The sequence below is a fragment of the Sminthopsis crassicaudata genome, chromosome 4, assembly GCF_048593235.1.
Source record: "Sminthopsis crassicaudata isolate SCR6 chromosome 4, ASM4859323v1, whole genome shotgun sequence".
NCBI classification, from domain to species: domain Eukaryota; kingdom Metazoa; phylum Chordata; class Mammalia; order Dasyuromorphia; family Dasyuridae; genus Sminthopsis; species Sminthopsis crassicaudata.
Window position 1 is genome coordinate 138,408,220 of NC_133620.1, and position 19,690 is coordinate 138,427,909.

The window sequence follows — 19,690 nt, forward strand, 5'->3', positions numbered from 1 at the left end:
CTCTGGGTTGCCAATAACAGTTACTTGTTAGCACACTGAACTCAAGCCATACACATTCTGATTGCTACCTCCCTCACCAGTCATTGATGCATCAATAATATTCATGAGAGGAGCAGCAAAGCTCCTAGCATAAAAAAGTTGTGGATACCCTTGGTCTAAAAGAAACAAAGGAAGGGATGAAATAGCCAAATTTAGAATTAAATCCCGACTTGGCTACTTATTGCCTCTTGTGAAAATTTTGCCTCTTTGTACCTTGATCTTTCTGAAAATCAAGTTTCTTTGTCTAGAAAGAGAGAGGGATATGTTTGGACTGATGAGCTGTCAGGTTTCTTCCTCATCCAAATCAATGAAAGATTTTATGATCTTGTTTAATAGAGGATAAAGAATGGTCCTAGCCTGTTTTTTTTTTTTTTTTTTTTTGCCTTGTTTAGCATGCTTGTAGTATACTGAAATAAAATGAAAAGCCAATCCTATTAATCTAGTCTAAAAACCAAAGCACAGAAATTTTTTTTAATAATTAGGACAATTATTATTTTAAAACAGATTTATGAATCTTTGTTTTTAACATCACATCATTTCCAAAACATTTTTCTCTCTTTGCTTACTAAAGTCTGATCTTTTAACAAAGGCTAAAAAGATTTATAAAATCTAAAATTAGAAACAACTCAGTGAAACTGGCCAACAATTGTTCATATCTGACAGTAAATTGATTTTTCCATACACATATTCTCCCACTTTTGCAATGAAAGGGAAGTGTGTTTTCTCAGCTTTGTGTTCAAACTCGGTCATTATAATTACATAGCATTCAGTTATTTAAAAAAACCCTACTTTTACTGTTTATCTAGTAGCCATTATGCCTATTTTTTTAAAAATTTTTTTAAACTACATATCCTCATTTCTTCAAATTATTTATAGTATTCATTTAATTAGTTAGTGATATTCCATTAGATTGAAATACCACAATTTGTTTAGCAATTTATTTCTTTTCTATTAAGCAAAGTAAAAGCAGGAATTAATAAAAAAGGTTGAATGTTAAAGTGCTTTTAATTTGCTAAAGAAATCCTAAGTACTATTGGCTAAGTTCTGCTGGATAAGGATTGTAATTTTGTGTTTTTGAAGGTAGAATGTATTCTGTAATAATAAGGGCCAGTCCTGGACAAAGTGAGGAAATAGATGAAATTTGCTTTTGTTTCTCTTCTGATATTGGCTCTGATTCTCAGTGTCCATAATGTCCCCATGATACCTTCCATTTAATCACATTGGTCATATGAGAATAATAATACATGCTCTTCTTCTCTCATAGGCTAGTTTTGAGCTTTCCTGAAATAATATCTGTGAAGGATTTGGAAAAAATAAAGCATTCTGCATGTATTAGTGATTGATGTCATCCACTAGACAAAGCTCCACATTCTTAACTTCCATTTCCCCACTTTCAGATTGACCCATACTGTCCAATTCCTTCAAGAAATCTCTTTTCCATGTGGCAATGGGTGTCAGTTGGCCAATCAGATAAACAAATCCTTGGCAATGTTTTAGTAAGATCAGAGGCAAGGGATGTTTATTTATGAAAAAGAGCAACAGTGATCTAAGAAGACCTCATTAGATCAAAGACTATTGTGGCCAGTTGAAATTATATGTGTCATTAAAAAAACAATGATCATATTTCTCCCAGAATGTATTAGTTCCAAAGCAAAGAAAAATGCTGCATTCCAAATTAAAAAAATTATTGAAGGAATGTAAGTTAATGACTTTTTAGAAAAATGTTGCATTTCCTCATGTTTACCAAATTAAAAAAAAATATAAAGAAGCAAGTACATTTTAACAATTACAAAAATCTCCACACTAAATATCTGCTTGCTTTGATCTAAGGACTTCATCATGTTTGGCTCCAGCATTGTAGTCTTCAGCAACAATTTGTTGTCTTCCTTTCTTTTTATTTCCCAACTTATTTTTACTCTAACCATAATAAGCATCAAATATGAGCATTTTGATATAGATTGCAGAACAGAAAAAGAGTATTATAGATGAAGCTATGGATCTCTATTTTGTAGTTTTCTTTCAAGTATATAATAAAGAGCAATTCTCATGTGTGAATAAAGGTACATTTAGATTTGATTAATTGTAAAAATACTGATTCAAAATCAGGTTCATATATTGATTTGCACCTGCTGTAAGTAGGGGACTAATCTTTTTTTTTTTTTTTTTCCTTTTTTTGAGGCTGGGGTTAAGTGACTTGCCCAGGGTCACACAGCTAGGAAGTGTTGTGTCTGAGATCAAATTTGAACTTGGGTCCTCCTGAATTCAAGGCTGGTGCTCTATCCACTGCACCACCTAGCTGCCCCAGTGGGGGACTAATCTTGCTGAATCTTGTGTAATTCTTTTACAGATATTGTTGAGATAGCAAAGAGAACCAAAAACCAAAACCAAAACCAAAAATTCTGACAATATAGCTGCCACATAAAGACAACTAAACATCAGAACCATTTTTAAAATTTTCACTGTCATATCAAAATAATTCTAGTTTATATTTATTTACAGAAATCAGAAAGGTAGCACTGAAGGTTACTGTGGGGCTGCATGTTATCTTCTCACTCTGAGGAACTTGATTAATACATTTTTTTTAACTTTTAGGAAGGACAATGGAATAAAGCTGCCTGAGATCACAGGTCTACCCCATTCATATGGAATTATATGATTCTCTTATACCTTTCCTAATATTATCTGTGATATTTAATAAATGATTCAGTGATAATTTTGAGACTAAAGAGATTCTAGTTCACTTTTCTACTACTCTGATTTTTAACCAGGTGATAAAGCCTTCACTAAAGTTGTCCTCCAGGGCCTCATCAGAGTGTACAGCATTGGATGCAGATGACATTGGTTTCTTATATAGTAGGCAAATGAAGCTTACATTTAGAGGACACCACAAAGCTCCAAGGTTTTAGTAACTTGGCTTTAGTAAATGGCAGTAGTCTGACACCTTAGCTAAGCATTGAGAAACTCATCACTAAATTTGCCATGATGGGGTAATAAATCTTTTCATTATTTTTCATTTATCATTCATTCATGCTTACATTAGCAAGATTTACCAGGTCACAGAGGATTTGTGATTGTAACAGTGGAAGTAATAATTGTATCAGCAAAGACAATGTTTTTTTGAAGCTTTGATGTAAAAGAAATAATGTAAATATTTTTCAGAATCAGAACAGATAGGCTTAACAAGAAAGAGAGACCACTTTTAGAAGTTGTTTCCATTTTTAGAGCTTTGTTTCCATGGGTAACAGCTTTGTTTGAATAGCTACATATTTATCCAAGAGGCCAGAGGCAAAAATACTTAAGGTTAATAGAAACCCTTGTGTTTTGCAGTTATCCTCAATTTAAAACTACATGGGGAAGTAATTGCAATGGGAAGAATCAGTTTCTAAACTCTTGTCTGGGGGTAGAAGCAGGCTTTTCTGCCAGTATTCGAAATAAGAAGGCTTAGATTTTGTGCATTGAAGTCTCAACACCCATGCTATGCTAGCATACACATTCACATCAAAGGAATGTACAACAAACACCCAGGAAACATCTGTCATCTTCCCTCTCCATAACCGTGTCCATTTGTGCAACAGTCCATTTAGTCACAAATGGATGCTAGTCTTAACATCTTAGAAAATTCTTGGTGAAGGGAATGGATCTAAGTCAGTGAGTTCTAGAAACTCAATAGTCAAATAGACGATCCTAATCAAATGCCTATTTCAAATAATCAGTTATTGTTCTGTTTACATTGGTGATTGAGGCTGCAATCTACCTTCTCTCTATACATGATGGATAGGGTGAAGATGCTACAGCAGATAAAATACCAGACCTGAACTGAGAAAGACTTGAGTTCAAATTCAGTCTCTGATATTTACCTATGTGACCTCGGACAAATCACTTAATTTTGTCTCAATTTCTTCATCTGCAAAATAAACTGGAGAAGAAAATGCCAAACCAGTCCAGTATTTTTGCAAAAACCCCCTCCAAAACCCCAAAATCCTAAAGGGGTCATGAAGAGTTGGACACCACTGAAAATAACTGAACAACAATAACAATGAATATAGATGTAAGATTTTTAGGGTTTTTTTCCCATTGAAGCTCTGATAAATTATTATCTTTTTCTATCTTATGAACTGACTTTACTGTTTCAACTTTTAAATACTTGATATAGATTGGATGAAATAAAACACGACCCTTACAATTATAAGTAAACAGATCTTGCCATTATGGAGTTTTTAAATAGGTTAGTTATATAACCTTATCATTCCTATTCCTGAGTAGAAAATGATCAGACTCCCATGTCACCATGTTTTCTCTTAAAACCATGGAAATGATTGTTCTCATTAGAACATAAACTTTGTTCAAGTAAGTATTGTTTCATTTGTTGTATTTGTATCTCATAGCTCCTAGTATAGTGTCTGACTCATGGTTAAGTTCTGAATAAATGCTTGTTGATTGATTGATTGCTGAGATCTGTAGTTCTATGGAAACTACCATAGTTACTTTTACCCTAATGCTGGTATGACTCAAGCTTGGCTAAAAATAAAATGTAGAAAATAGAGCTTATTTGCCATAATATAGAAGAAATTCTTCCTCCTTCCCTCCTTCCCTCTTTTCTTCTCTCCTTCCCTCTCTCCTTTCCCTCCTTCTTTCCTTCCTCTTTCCCTCCTCTTTCCCTGCCTCCCTTCCCCTTTTTCCTTCCTCTTTTCCCTCCTTTCTTTCCTTCCTCCCTCCCCCGACCTCTCCTCTTTCCTTTCCTCTTTCCCCTCTTCCTCCCTCCCTCTCTCTTTTCCCTTTCCCTTCCTCCTTTCTTTCCTTCTTCTCTCCTTTCCTTCCTTCCTCCCTTCTTCTCTCCCTCCTTTCCTCCCTCCTCCCCTTTCTCCTCCCCTCCCTCCTTTCCTCTCTCCCTCCTTCCCTCCCTTTGTTTTGATTTGCCCCAATGGAACCTGTTGCTGGAATGGTAATAAGCATAATCCTAATTGAGTTTGATCATATCTAGCATTATCATAAAATGTTGGATTTTAGAACTCAAAGAAAACTTTGAGATCATGTATTTTAATATTTTCCTCTTGTTGATTTGAAAACCATGATGTGGTAAAGTTAAATGGCTTTCCCTAAGGCATCATACAAACTAGTAAGTGACAAGACTCTGGCCTTAATCTAGATCATTTACTTTGTTTCTTAGCTGAAATTTTAAAAATGGGGAGGAATGTTTCCTCATAGAAACACATCTTTACTTTAAAAAAATGGAACCCAGAATTTTCAAATTCTTGTATTATATTTAATAATTTTTGAAATAAATTAAGGGACAGCATAAATTTTAATAGCCATATTATAATAATTAAATGTGATATTTCTTTCTTTCCCAAAGAGGAAAATTTCATTCTTCCCAAAGAGGCTTATCCAGTCGTTCTAGGAGATGTAACTAGATGTAACTTTGATGATCAACTGAGTTATGTATTTAGAATTTGAAATGACAATATATTTGGAATGAACACTTTCAAAGGAAGATATATTTGATCTTAGCACTTAGAATGCTCTAATGCAACTGAGTTGCTGCACTTAACCAATTGGCTAATTGTTCATGATCAAGGATGACCTGCATACAACAGTTATTAGAAAACTTTAGGCTTCCATTCTTTAAGATTATATGAAGGTTGAATATCTACTTCAGTAAATTACCAGCCCTTCTGGGAAAAATCATTTTGAATTACTGCCTTTTTCTATTTCCATGCAGATACTAGGTAGAAATTGGGATTCACTTTAGTACCAGGATCAAAGTATTCTCCTGCTGCATATATTTGGGAAAGAAGACTTAACGAGGGGGTTTGAGGCTGGAGTACCAATTTGGTGTGGGGGTACTGTACTCTATGATCATTAAAGTTTTTCATAACACATTTTTGCTTTCTATTTTGAATTTTAGGTGGTTAAATAAGCTTGGTTTAGCTGTAATTCGCCTTGCATCCACAGGAAAAGATGAAGGTATGCTTTATTTTAAATCTTGGATATATAATAGGAGGTGATTAGGTTATGGATGTAGAATGGGTTGGATACAGATGAAAGGAACATATCACATTTGAATTTGAACTTCCCTAAAAATTACAGAAAAAGAGAAGGAAAGAGGAAAAACAAAAGGAAGAGGGGAAAGAAGGAGGGAAGAATAGAGATGAAAGAGACAGGAGAGGAGCAGATAGATGAGTATGTCATACTAGTTTGTACTGGCTACAAGTTAGTTGTTATCCTTACTTCACCTACATAGTAGCTGTAAGTTTCATTGGCACTGAAAGCAATTGCCAGTATAAATGTTTTATTTCCCCACTTCTGTAGTTATGACAACTCAGACTCAGACAGACACCCCTTTTACTGATCTAGTCATGCTCTCAGCCCGACAACATTCCATCCCACAGTTTCCTCTCTGGTATTTTAGCATATGTGCTAGGTGGATATGCTGCTAATTCCTGAAAGAATGGACTAATAAAGGAATGCCAGGATCTGAAATGGTGCTAGTAGGAGGTCTCATCATATGGATCTGCCTAGAGTTTTCCTGATTCAAGACCTGAGTCCCGAGTCCTTTCCAATGCTGATTTTAAAATCACTGATTTTAGTTCTTAACCTTGGATCTGTGAAACTATTACATTTTTTTCCTAGCTATATTTTCATGTTTGTTATTTTTTGTAAATCCCAAAGGGATCTAGGACACAAAGAATGTTTAACAACCTTGCACTAGGAGGAACCAAGAACAAAATTTAAACTTTTAAATGAAAAGAGTATAAAATCTTCAGCCTCAAAATAGAAAGATTCTTCCTCTTCTTATCCATTTGCTGCAGCTATCTATTCTAACCTGATCTTAAAACCATTTAAAGAAATCTTACACAATGAAAGCAACCCACTCACTTTCATTTCTGGCTTTTTTCCTTCAAAGTAGAAAGATCCCTAGATATGGCATTTTGTACAGGAGAAATGAATTTTTTGTATGTTGACCTTTGCAAGAAAATTAGCCAGAAAAATATCTTAGCTGATGCTTTATTGTATAAGCAGTGGCGATTTTTTAAAAAGGCAAAGCAATTGAGTCCTTCCATTTTCATTGCAGAATGCTACAGTGAAAGTGAACATGAGGATCCTGAAATAGCTGTGGAGACGCCACCCCCTCCCTATTCTGCTGAGCCTCCATCGCATTTGGTGTGTGTAATAGTAATTAGCCTGCTTGTCATTGCTACAGTGGAATTAACGTCATTCCGCCCTCTTTGTATAATATATCGATGACTAATAACTTTTAAGTGATGCAATAACTTAATGTGTCTACCAGATAGGCAGGTGTTTATTTAGTAATTTATAACCCTGTGGTCCTCCTGGATGCTGATTTGCAGCCTTCTCCATGGCAACATACTGATTTGACAAAGTCAGCATCTGTGTGTATAAGGGAATAACTCAAATATGTCATTATTTTTAAAAAGAGAGTGTAGAGGGCTCAGACCAGAATATTAAAATTTCCAGGTTACCAATTTAAAACCTACTTGGACTGTTAATGAAGAGGCCTACTACTGAAAATCTTTTGGGGAACACAATTGCAGCACTTATTAGAAGGATTGATTATAACTGCTTATTTGTGAAATAACAAAGTCCCCAAGTTAGTCTCCAAAGAAGGGGCTCAGTAAACATTTTGTCTTTTGCATTGCATATATTGCTCAATAAGTATCTAGTAAGTAAATGTAGCTTTACATAAAAATAGGATATTTTTAGTTGCTCAGCTATACTTAGCTGGTAAACCAATTCTTCCCTAACTTGCTCCCAAACCTCCCACTTACATTACTTGTTTTAGAAAACAGAACTTTATATCAAAACTCATATAGGCTTAGAATCCATCTTCAAATAAATTCATGTGTAGTCAATATAAGGGAATGAGAATAGCAAAAACTCTTAAATTTCTTTTTGGGTTCATTCTATGCTTTCTCTTAGACTTGGTGAAAATCCATTTAATCTTTGGGCATATTGTGGACTTCTAGTTGTCATTTACAATGTTGGTGTAATAGAACTTTTCCTTCTTGGATACCTGTTTGCAGTTTATTTAAGAGTTTATCTTCTTTTAGCAATAGTACTTGTAATTTTCATAGTTTCTCATGAGCTGACAAATGCCAGTCATTGGGTCATAGATTTAGAACTTTAAAGAACTTTCCAAAAACTATTCCACAAGTGGGAAAACTGAAGTCCAGATGGTTTGTGACTTGTCCAAGTGACTATGTGGTCCAATTGGTAAGGTCCAATTGCTAAGATCAGAAATTTCTGTTTTTCATTAATCAATAAATTTTTATTAAGCATCAACTATATACCAAGCATTGTACCAACCTTGGATGATACAAAGAAGAAGCAAAAAACTCTCTGCCTTCAAAAAACTTATTTTCTAATGTGGAATAGAGAAAGTAAAAAAAATAATTGTGCTCATGAAAACTACAAAGAAAGAAGATAACCATAGAGGAAAGGCTCAGGGACTGGGGTTGGGGAGGAGGGATGGACCAATATATCTTTTTATAGTTAAACTTATGCAATAGTCAAACACCAGTGGTTAAATAATGAGGTTCATTAAATTGATTTATCGTACAAAGAAATGTTTTTGATAATAGGAATCATTTCTTAACTAATTTCCCACTGTGCCTAATCTGAGCCTTTCACCCTAGCTCCTCTCTTGAACTCTACATAACTTTATCCCTAATTTTTCCTTCATAGCTTGTCTTTTATTTTATTTTTCATTAGGAATAATCATTCTCTGACTTGCTTTTTTGGGATTGTCCATTTCTTTTTATTTTATTTTATTTTATTGCATTTTTAAGGCATTTATTTATTTATTTAAATTTATCTACCCATTTATTTATTTATTTGTTTTATTATTGCTTTTTATTGACAGAACATATGCATGGGTAATTTTTCAACATTGTCCCTTGTACTCACTTTTGTTCCAACTTTTCCCTTCCCTCCCTCTACTACCTCCCCTAGATGGCAGGCAATCTCATATATGTTAAATATGTTAAAGCATATCTTAAATACAATATATGTGTGCAGAACCATACAGTTCTCTTGTTGCACAAGAAAAATCAGATTTGGAAGGTAAAAATAACCTGGGAAGAAAACAAAAATACAAACAGTTCACATTCATTTCCTAGTGTTCCTTCTCTGGGTGTAACTGATTCTGTCCATTATTGATCAATTGGAACTGAATTGGATCTTCTCATTGTCGAAAATATCCATTTCCATCAGAACACATTCTCATATAGTATTGTTGTTGAAGTGTATAATGATCTCCTGGTTCTGCTCATTTCACTTAGCATCAGTTCATATATGTCTCTCCAGGCCTCTCTGTATTCATCCGCTAGTCATTCTTACAGAACAATAATATTCCATAACATTCATATACCACAATTTATGCAACCATTCTCCAATTGATGGGCATCCATTCAACTTCCAATTTCTAGCCACTACAAAGTGTGCTGCCACAAACATTCTTGCACATACAGGCCCCTTTCCTTTCTTTAAGATCTCTTTGGGATATAAGCCCAGTAGTAACACTGCTGGATTAAAAAGTATGCACAGTTTGATAACTTTTTGAGCATAGTTCCAAATTGTTCTCCAGAATGGTTGGATCTGTTCACAACTCCACCACCAACAATGCATCAGTGTCCCAGTTTTCCCGCATCCCCTCCAACATTCATAATTATCCTTTCCTGTCATTTTAGCCAATCTGGATTGTCTATTTCTTAAACAACTGTTTTGCGCATGTCTATTCTTTAGCTTTGCCTGAGAGTAGAAGGAAGTAATTGAAAGAAAAACTTGGCATCCTTTACTTCCAGGAATATAAGAACTGAGTTTTTCTCTCATTTGAATAATTTGTGATTTTTCTCTGTTATTTCTCCTTTTTTTCCCTTCCCAATTCCCCACTTCCTTTTAATTCTTTTCATCTGGTGACTGTCATTTACAGTTTCAACAGTCACTGTGACAAGTTCGCATGGGAAACAGAGAGGATGCTTTTTAAAAATCACAGAATTCCTTTTAAAAATCACACAAAAAAGAGAAACATGCTAAGTACTTCATTTCTGTTTGCTTTGAAGTTACATTCATAATTGCTATTCGCTCAACTTTGTGCTTTATCTAGTATCATAATAGATAATATTTATATAACACCTTTAAGATTTGTAAAATACTTTACATATGTTACCTCATATGATCTTTACTTCAATTCTATGAGTTTGGTGCTACTATTATGGGGATAATAGTACAGATGGGAAAACTGAGGCTAGGAGATTAAATGATTTATTCAGAGTCACCAAACTGTTGTATCTGAGGCAGTATTCAAATTCACTCTTGTTGACTCCACATCTACCACTCAAAAGAAGTTTTTTGATGATGAGTTTAATTTAATTTAATTTAAATGAATTTACAGAAGAACTGAGGAGATTCTGTTCCTACAGTAGACTAAACATCTGTAGTTTTCCCACTAGTACAAATTTCAGCATAAGCAAAAATACCATCTATGGCTTCTCTTACAAATAGTCATGCATGTTGTTCAATCATTTTCCATCATCTCTGACTCTTCCTGACCCCATTTGGATTTCTCTTGGCAAAGGTACTGGAGTGATTAGCTCGAGCATGAAAGTTTCATTATTCCCATTTTGAAGATGAGGAAATTGAGGACAATTAGGGCAGTACTGCGAAAATCCATGTGCAAACATAGCCTGGGTAGGGAAAATTGGGAATGGAAATGGATGGATGGATACAAGCTACATTTTCCTTTTCTATCCCTAGTAAATCTGAAGTAATCCAAATGTAAAGGAAAGAAATAATAGGATTTTAAAAATTTCACTTCAGTGATCTTTCTAATATGATCTTCCAAATTTCTTTACATTCCCTGTAATATTTTACATGTAGTAGGTACTCAATGAATATTTGTTGTTTCTTTGCTTCAATATAGTTTTTATTATAGTAGAATACAACATGCAGAAAGTATGGTTGAAAAAAACATTTAAAATTTTGGTGAATTCTCTTACTGCTTTCCATTATTTCTCTCTTATCCAACCCTGAAGACCTTCAATTTGGATATAATATTCTGGAAACTGCTTTACATATTAAGAATTTATTCCTTTTTTGTCTGGGAAGATAGCTGACTGATTTAAAAATTTACATAATATGACCAAAGTCATTAAGTACATGAAGTTGGGAGGAGAGATTTCTTCCTTTTACAACAAGGACATATTGATGTAGGATCAACCTATTCATTCTAAGAATCTTGATCAAGTCCCAGAGATTCTGAATCTAGAACCATTTTGTCAAGGGTCACCAGGACCCTGGAGAGGTATCAACTGAAAAAGAAACTTGAACAAGTGAAAGACAAATCTTGGGCTTGGCCATCTGTGGCCCCAAATCATTTGAAATGTGTTTATAGAAAATATCAGTCTGCATTAACTAATAATATCCTTTTGAATCATAGCAAAAGTAAATATAAAAGGAAACAGAATGATATCCTAACAAAGAACCTAAAACTAGTGGGAATGGGGGGGTTAGGTGAGGCAGATAATCTGTTTTCTAATCCTGACCCTGCTCTTTACTGTTTGATCAAGTTAAACTGTGCAACCTCTTAAGGTCTCTATGTCTTTATCTCCAAAATGAGAAAATTGGATTATATAATCTTTTTGAGCGATTCAAAGATTAATATTTTATGATTCTATGATACTAAATTGGATGCGTAGTTGGATACATGATATAATCTATATATGTCTATCATATATTTGTATAATATCTCATATATATATAGATATGCATATATATATGTATATATATATAGCAAATCCAGAAGAAAACTTGAACTCTATTGGATATTGAGGGCAATCTGATGAGAGCATAAAAAGTAATACATATATATCAGGATCATTGTTCACTTGTAGAAATACATTTTTCTGTATTTCTAAGGAAAATAGTACAGTAATGATTTTAAATATGAGAGAGATGCTTTTCTGTCTGCTATGGGTTCAGTCATTTTCATAAGAGAGGAAAGAATAATTTGGGGAAGAGAGGAGACTTCCACTAATTGATTCCTGATCCAGAGGGTAATGACAATACACCTGTCCTCCTGATTAGTCCTCATAGGGCTAATAGTGAGGATTTAAAATAATTTATCTATTGTCCTTTTTGTTTTAATGAGATCCATACTTATGCAGAAGAAATTGATTTACAAATTATACATTAAAATTCACTGGATGAAAAATATTTATTGTCTAAACTGTGACATGTAGTTAGGTCTTCTATTGTGCTAGTGCATCACCCTCTTTATCAGGAATTAACAGTGGACTCAGATGTAACAACATAGTCTCTAGAGAATACAAATTGTGGGTGACCCAAAGGATAATGGAGAAAAAGCTATATGATGGACATAAGTAGTATACAAAAGAGGTGCCAAATTCATGGCTCCTCCTGAGAGGCACCAAACCATATTAAAATGTAATTGGGAAATACTCAATAAAGTTAGAAGAAATACATGATAACATAGGACCAAAAATAGTTTTCAAACTCGAAGAATGACCTTTAAGGTTCTTATGTGTAGTTTAATGGCCCTATCTCTATTTGAGTTTGTCACTACTGGTGATGTTTTATATGTTGGATATGGTAAAAAAAAAAAGGCATCACCTAGGAAAGGACATATGACTTGAAAAATCACGCTATTGGGGAAGCTGGGCTGGTAGATTACTTGAGCCTGGAAATTCTTACCTGAAGCAGGGATAGAGTTGATGAAGTGTTGGTACTATGTTTGACACTAATATGGTGGTCCTTGAGTAGAGTGGGCTGTCTATAAAGAAGTTGGGAAAAAATGGAGCAGCTAAAGCTTCTGTGCTGATCAATATTGGGCTTGGCCACATGAGTGTCTACTGTAATTCTAGTCAAGGCAAGATAAAAATAGTCTCTCCAAACATGCAGACATGCATCCCCTTCTAACCCAAACACAGAAAAATAAAATCAAGCAAACTACAAAAGATATTATATCACATGAATGACATTTAAGATTCATGGATTTACTATAGTACTAATTTAAAGGCTCAAAATATAACATTTTGGGTTTGAAATAATTGCTTATCATTCCATTGAGATGAACAATTTATACTACATTTTAATACCAACTATCACATTCATCCTCCCAACAAGCCTTTAGGATAGGTATTATGACAACCTCTGGGATTCTAATGATACAAAAACATTAGATGATTTCAATCACAGTACCTCAAGGGATGCCAGTTCCAAGACATCAATGAATTAACCATAGTAGTAGCATCTACTTTGTAGAAAAAACCTTGGTTGAGACTTCTTGGCAGGTTATAATAGTTATGAAGCTTCCAAGGAAATTGTTGGGTTAATTAGATAAATGTTGAACAGTTTTGTTTTGCTTTTTCAAAAGAACACCATCTTCCATCTTTGATATTTCCTAGCCAGATTTTGTTTTCATTTTCTCCTGTTTGTGAATAATACACATGGAAAGCATTGGGTTGAAATAATATTGTAATTTGTTTGAATAAATGAAATTTATAAAATGTAGTTAGCCCTGAGCCAGGGAGCTAACTAGTCAGAACGTGGCTCAGTCTCTTGTAGGTCAGTTATAATTTTAGCAGACATAAAAGCTGATGTGACCTGGGAAAGAAAGCAAAAAGAGGTTCTTTCTCCAAGAACTTTTTCCTGAAAAATTTTAAATTGTTATTATTATTATTGCTTGAATGAAAAGTATGAATAAAATGTTTATGTTAAGGGGCTTGTATCTTCCTCCTATGTCTTTTATTCCCCTCAAACAATCAAAATACCTTATGTAACTGGAAATTTAAAAGTAAAATCATCTGTGGTGCTTGACACTATCTTTTCTCCATTCACTCATGCCTTCTTTATTCACTTATGTCTTGGGTTATTTGCATATGGCAGTGAAAATAAAAATTCAGTCTCACAATGTTTACATATGCTAGATAAAGATTACATATTTTAATAAATAAATCAACAAATGTTTGTAGTTAAATGACTTATGTCATCAATAAAGGTTTTATTAAGATTATCTTGCTTTGTGTCTAGTTAGTGCTACCAGATTCCATCAAAACTGAAAATGTGATTGGTTGTTCTTGTGAATATGGAAATTTGGGATACAAAGAGAAAAGCAGTCTTCTTTGACAAATAAGTTTTAGTTGATTTTGCACTTTGATGTGTTATTTGTTTTTGAAAAGTTGAATAGTTGTGTATTAGCTGGATTAAATTAAAAGAGTCAGTTCTGATTTGACATGCTATCCCGAATATGTGGACAGGCTACCCCAAATTTTTGTTGTGAATAACAATCATAGCTAATAATTATGCAAGAAAACAAAACAATATTACTTTACTTTAAAGTCACTTTCATCAAATAGTGATACAAGGATCCAAAGATTGTTGTTGTTTTTTTTAATTGCCATTTATGAAACCTAAATGTGTGGTCCAAAGGATCACAGGTAATATGTAGATATAAAGTCCAGATATGTGCTTTTATCACCATAGCTACTAGTGTGGAAACTCCTACTGATGCAGATAAGCAGTTCACAATTTCTAGCCTTTCTAGAATTGCCTGAGACATTGAGAGGTTTTGATGTGTCTGTGGCTATATAGTGGTGAATATATGAATGAATGTATAAATATATGTATTATATGTACATATTTTTCATGAAAGGAGATTTTTTTAAAAGTTCAAGGCCTCCTCGTTATTTTGCAACTTTTTAGATAGAATTAAAAATTCCAGGCATAGAAATTTTATGTTGGTTATTAATGTTTATATCAATATTTTGAAACAAATGTTTCAAAAGTATATTAAATATGTTATTTAATCTCATCTGAGCTTTTATGGACCTTTATGGTTTGTCCACTCAGTAGCAAATTCTCAATGGTATTTCCCCAAATCTATTGCCTTCAGTCCTCCAACTCTATTCTCTCTATTCCTGTACCTCTTACTTTCAAGCAGTTGGTCTTATTTCTTGTTTTATTGATAAACAAAAGCAAAAATCCATCAAAACAAAAAAAATCCCCAAACTATCTAGTATGAAATCCATTTCTCTTATTAGACCTTACAATTTTTCTAAATTCTCAACCATTTTCCCTCATATTTCATATTTTCTCATTCTCCCTCTAATATTTGAGAGTAAGAAATGTATTAATTCTTCTCAAGAATGTTCTGCTCTATCTTTACTTTTAATTCCATTCCTGATAATCTCATTCAGAGCTTAGTTCCATCAATCATACTCTCGCCTTGACATCTTTACTCTCTCATTAAATGGTTTCTTTCTGCTTACAAAGATTCTCAGTACTCTTCAATCGGTGAAATAACAAAACAAAAACCTTTGCTTTTTATTTTTGCTCCTCCTCATTTCATGGTCCTGTATCTTTTCTTTCTTTCCTAGTCATATTTTTTTGAAAGAATAGCCCATGTTCACTGCTTTCATTTTCTTAACACCCACTTCTTTGCATCTTACAAAGAATGAAATATTACCCATCTTCACTATACAGACACTTTTTTTTCATAGTCTTCTCTTTCTCTTTGTCTTCTCTATGTTGTTTGATACTGTTCAACACCTCATTTGAAACTATTCATCCCTTGTCTTTCATGCTAGTGCATTATTTAGTTCTATTTCCATCTCACTTTCTGGCTACCACATTTTGTATCTTTTGAAGTATGCTCCTCTTTATCTCTAAATTCCCCTGTTTTGTCCCCAGTGTTCTTTTCTAGTGTATATGTCATTCTTATCTTATCCATTTAGTATCACAAAATCTCAAGTTAGAAGGGACTTTAGAGGCCAGCTAGTTCAACCCATGGGTAACAAAAATCACCTGTACCCCATACCTGATAGGGCATCACCATGCCTGAAAAGGCAAAGTTTTGATTTGAAGAATTCCAGAAAAGGGAAATTTACATTGTGAAATAATCCATTTTATGTTTGGTTAACTCTAATCCTTAGGAAGTTTTTCTTTACATCTACTCTAAATTTTCATCTTGACCCATATTCCTTATGGTTTCTTCTGGGGCCAAATAGAACAAATCTCTTTTGTCTTCTGAATGGCAGTTCTTCAAATATGTTAAGATGGTCTTTATCTTCCTTAAACTAATTTTGAATCCCCATTATCCCATGTTACCTATCAACACAATACATTCCATTTTATGTTTTATTTGTGAACCTTATGTCCCTTCTTTTATATTAGCAGTTCTTTGTAGACAAGGATTTTGCCTTAATCATTTTTATATTCCCTGTAACATTGTGGCACAGTATCTTGAATACAATAGATAATCAGTAGCTATTTTTGAATGAGTAAATTAGTTAATAGATGAATGAAATGTAAAATTTGTTCTGGGTTAGAAATGTACTTTTAATTAAAAAAAACCTTTATTTTCTTATGTATAATTGCAGCCAAGTTGTTTTTAGCCTTAGATGTTAACTTGAATTTTACAATATTATTTTAAAATCTGTATCACAGTGCAGATTTTCCTGCATAAAAATGAACTTGGTAACTAAATAATGCATTTCTACATGCCTTATACCTTTTAGCCAAGAGGCTTATAGAATTCAGCACAAAGAATTTAAATGACTTACCCAACATTCTATGGAGAAATAATAGAAAACATAAAAAGAAGACCCTAGTCCCCTATTCTCTGATTATATTTCCATAATGATATAATCGGTCTCTTCAATGAATTCAAGGTGGACAAATGATTTAATTAATTTTGGGATTGTCAAAACAATCTGATGGAACATGGCATTTTGTCAGATACCTTGAATCCATTCTATAGCTTGAATATAAGTTCTCCATGCTTTAGTTATCTTTTTATCTTTGAACAAAGCATGCATGTGACATATTTAGTAGATGGATAAATGAATGATGATTGTGCCATTAGACAGTTGTAACCATAGTCATCTTTATTTAATGATACCACATTTTCATAGAACCATTATATTCATTTTCTTATTTGCTCTACAACATATCCCTATTCTTATTAATTGGACAAGAATTATCACCTTCATTTTATAGTGCAGGAACTAAGATCTTGACACAAAAACCTATTTACAGTCAGCTAGAATATGTTAAACACCTAGTATGTTCCAGTAACTGTGCTGATTGCTGGGAATTCAAAAAATAAAAAGTAAAATAAAGCAAAAGTAAAGGATAAAAATCAGTCCTGTTCTCAAGGAGCTCATGGTCCAGAGGATGAGAAAACATGCAAACAAGCATAAAAAGCATATATTGAGGATTGTCTCCTAAGAGTCTCCAGAATTAAGGAAGGCCTTCTTAAGTAGGGTAGAAGTTTAGGCAAGAACTGAAAGAAGCAAGGGAAGCTAGAAGGCAGAGATGAGAAGGGAGATTTTCAGGAATAGGGGATAGCCAATAAAAATGTGGAATCAGGAAATGAAATGTTTTGTTCAATGAACAATGAGGATTCCAGCATTTCAATGTTGCAGAGTATGTGAAGTTAGATTAGGGAATCCTCCTTTGCACATTGAAGAATTTAATTAGATTATTATTAGAATTAATACTAGAAATAAGCCCTTTTCACTCTTTTTCTAATGTCTTTTCCTCTACACAAATAAACAATTTTGCTCAGTTAGTAGTTATTGTTGTTCACTCATTTTTTTTTCAGTTGTGTCTGATTCTTTTCTTAGCAGAGATACTGGAATAGTTTGTCATTTTCTTCTCTAGCTCATTTTACAGATGAGAAAACGGAGGTGAACAGGATTAAGTGCCTTGCCCAAGGTCACACAGCTAATAAGTACCTGAGGCTGGATTTGAACTCAGGAAGATGAGTCTTCTTAATTTTAGATGCTCTACCATCAGCTATTTGCCTTAGAAATAGTCAATTTGTCAGTCTTATATTCAATGATTTGATCAAAACCAGTGAAGGAAAATGTGTTGCCTCCTATCCCGTGGTGTTTAGTTATATTTAGCCTCATGTTACACTTTTGTTTTTCTTCTTTATGTTGACTTTGACTAATTTCTTCTACAGTTTGTATGTTGATTCATGGTTTTCTGATTATAGACTTATGGTGCTTCTGTTTGATTAATCTTTCATAAGATCAATTTCATATTTTCAAATAGCTTAAGGGGAAAGAATTTGTCTTTAGGTGGTTGTAGAACCAAGTTGTTTTTTTTTTTAATAGAAGTATCATTTACTTGTGAAAAAAATGTTTTAAAAACAAGAGAATGTGGGTTGACAAAAACTTGTCTAATTTGACTTTAAATAGCACAGGTCAAATAAAAAAAAAGATGCCATGTTTTCATGAGGGAAAAATGATATTATTTTAGGTTTAATTGGCCATATATGACCCTCATTCTACACTTAAAATTTCTTTTGTTTTTTTTTTTTAGCATTTGGAAGAAGCTTTATAAGAGTTAATGGGGTTAGAAGTGGGAAGACCTGCCTGTCACAAATGTCCAGGACATGTTAAGTTACAAAGCCTTGTGGGTAGGATACATTCACATTTATTCTACTATTAGATATGCAGATGAACTAAGAGAAAGAAATTATCTCAGGCAAGACAGTTTCTTCCTTTGTAAAAAGAGGGTATTAAATGCAGTATTTCACAAGATCATTTGGTGATCCTATCCATACTAGTCTATTATCGATTACTCTGTGTTTCTGCCAAAGGAGAAAGTTATAATGGTTCAGTGAGTGAGTAGGAGATGCATCATTGACCCTTGATGAAGGCATTATTCCATAAGGAATCCAGATGTCTAGTCTCTTTTCCGATGAGTCAGATTCTCTTGTAATTTATAAATTTTTCACTGAAATGTTTATGATGCTTTGAATGAATAAATCATATTGAATCCTTTCTGGGGAAAGAACATTTGGCTAAAAGCTATCTGGGCACCTGGTAGCTATAAAGCTTTAAGCTCCAATTTAATTTGTATTTTGTAAATGTTTCTCTGTTGCTTTTATAATAGATTTACATGAAGTAGGCATTTATTCTTGGCAGACAAAGTTACTCTTATTTTCCTCCTATTTGCATTCTTTCTTTCTAGATCCACTACCTTTATTTGCTTTCTTCTGTTATTCTTCTTGGCCCTGGCTCCCTCCATCCCTTCCCTCCCCAGTCTCTTCTTTCTCTATTTCCTTCTCCCCCACTCCCTTCTCCCCACTTGCCCCCACTCCCCCATTCCTTCCTTTCTTTCCTTTCTCCTTTCCTTCCTCCCTCTCTCCTTCCCTCCCTCTCTCATTTCTTTCTTCTTCCCTCTTCCCTTCCTTCCTTCTTTTCTTCCTCCCTTCTTCCCTCCCTCTCTCCCTCCCTCCCTTCTTTCCTTCCTCCCTTTTTCCCTCCCTCCCATTTCTCTTTGTATCAACATGCAAATAGTCCCACAAATCTTAAAATACATTGAGTGTTAACATTGACATTTTGTAGATGTGCAATCAATAATATTAGGTTATACTTATCTAGCACCATAAAGCGTAATTAGTCTGATTCTCACCATAATCCTATGAAGCAGGCAATACAAAAACTATTAATTTCTATTTAACAGGTAAGGAAAATGATTTTCAAGGAGATTAAGTCCTTTGTATAATGATATCAACAGCAAAGTACTTATACCATAGTAGACTTTTGAGCTGAAAGGAATCTTAAGGGTCATCTAGTCCAATCCTTTACAGATAAAGAAA

The 19,690-nt window shown here is 33.7% G+C and overlaps 1 protein-coding gene across 9 annotated transcripts in view; it reads left to right on the forward strand.

The window, feature by feature from the left end:
• The window catches only part of IPCEF1 (interaction protein for cytohesin exchange factors 1), a 190,297-nt gene that overhangs the window by 140,848 nt on the left and 29,759 nt on the right, over nt 1-19,690 (forward strand). For all 9 annotated transcript variants that reach the window (XM_074309479.1, XM_074309475.1, XM_074309478.1 and 6 more), the window contains 2 exons: nt 5,945-6,003; nt 7,112-7,200. In XM_074309479.1, coding sequence (XP_074165580.1) covers nt 5,945-6,003; nt 7,112-7,200 — 148 coding nt within the window. The remainder of the gene's footprint in view (nt 1-5,944; nt 6,004-7,111; nt 7,201-19,690) is intronic.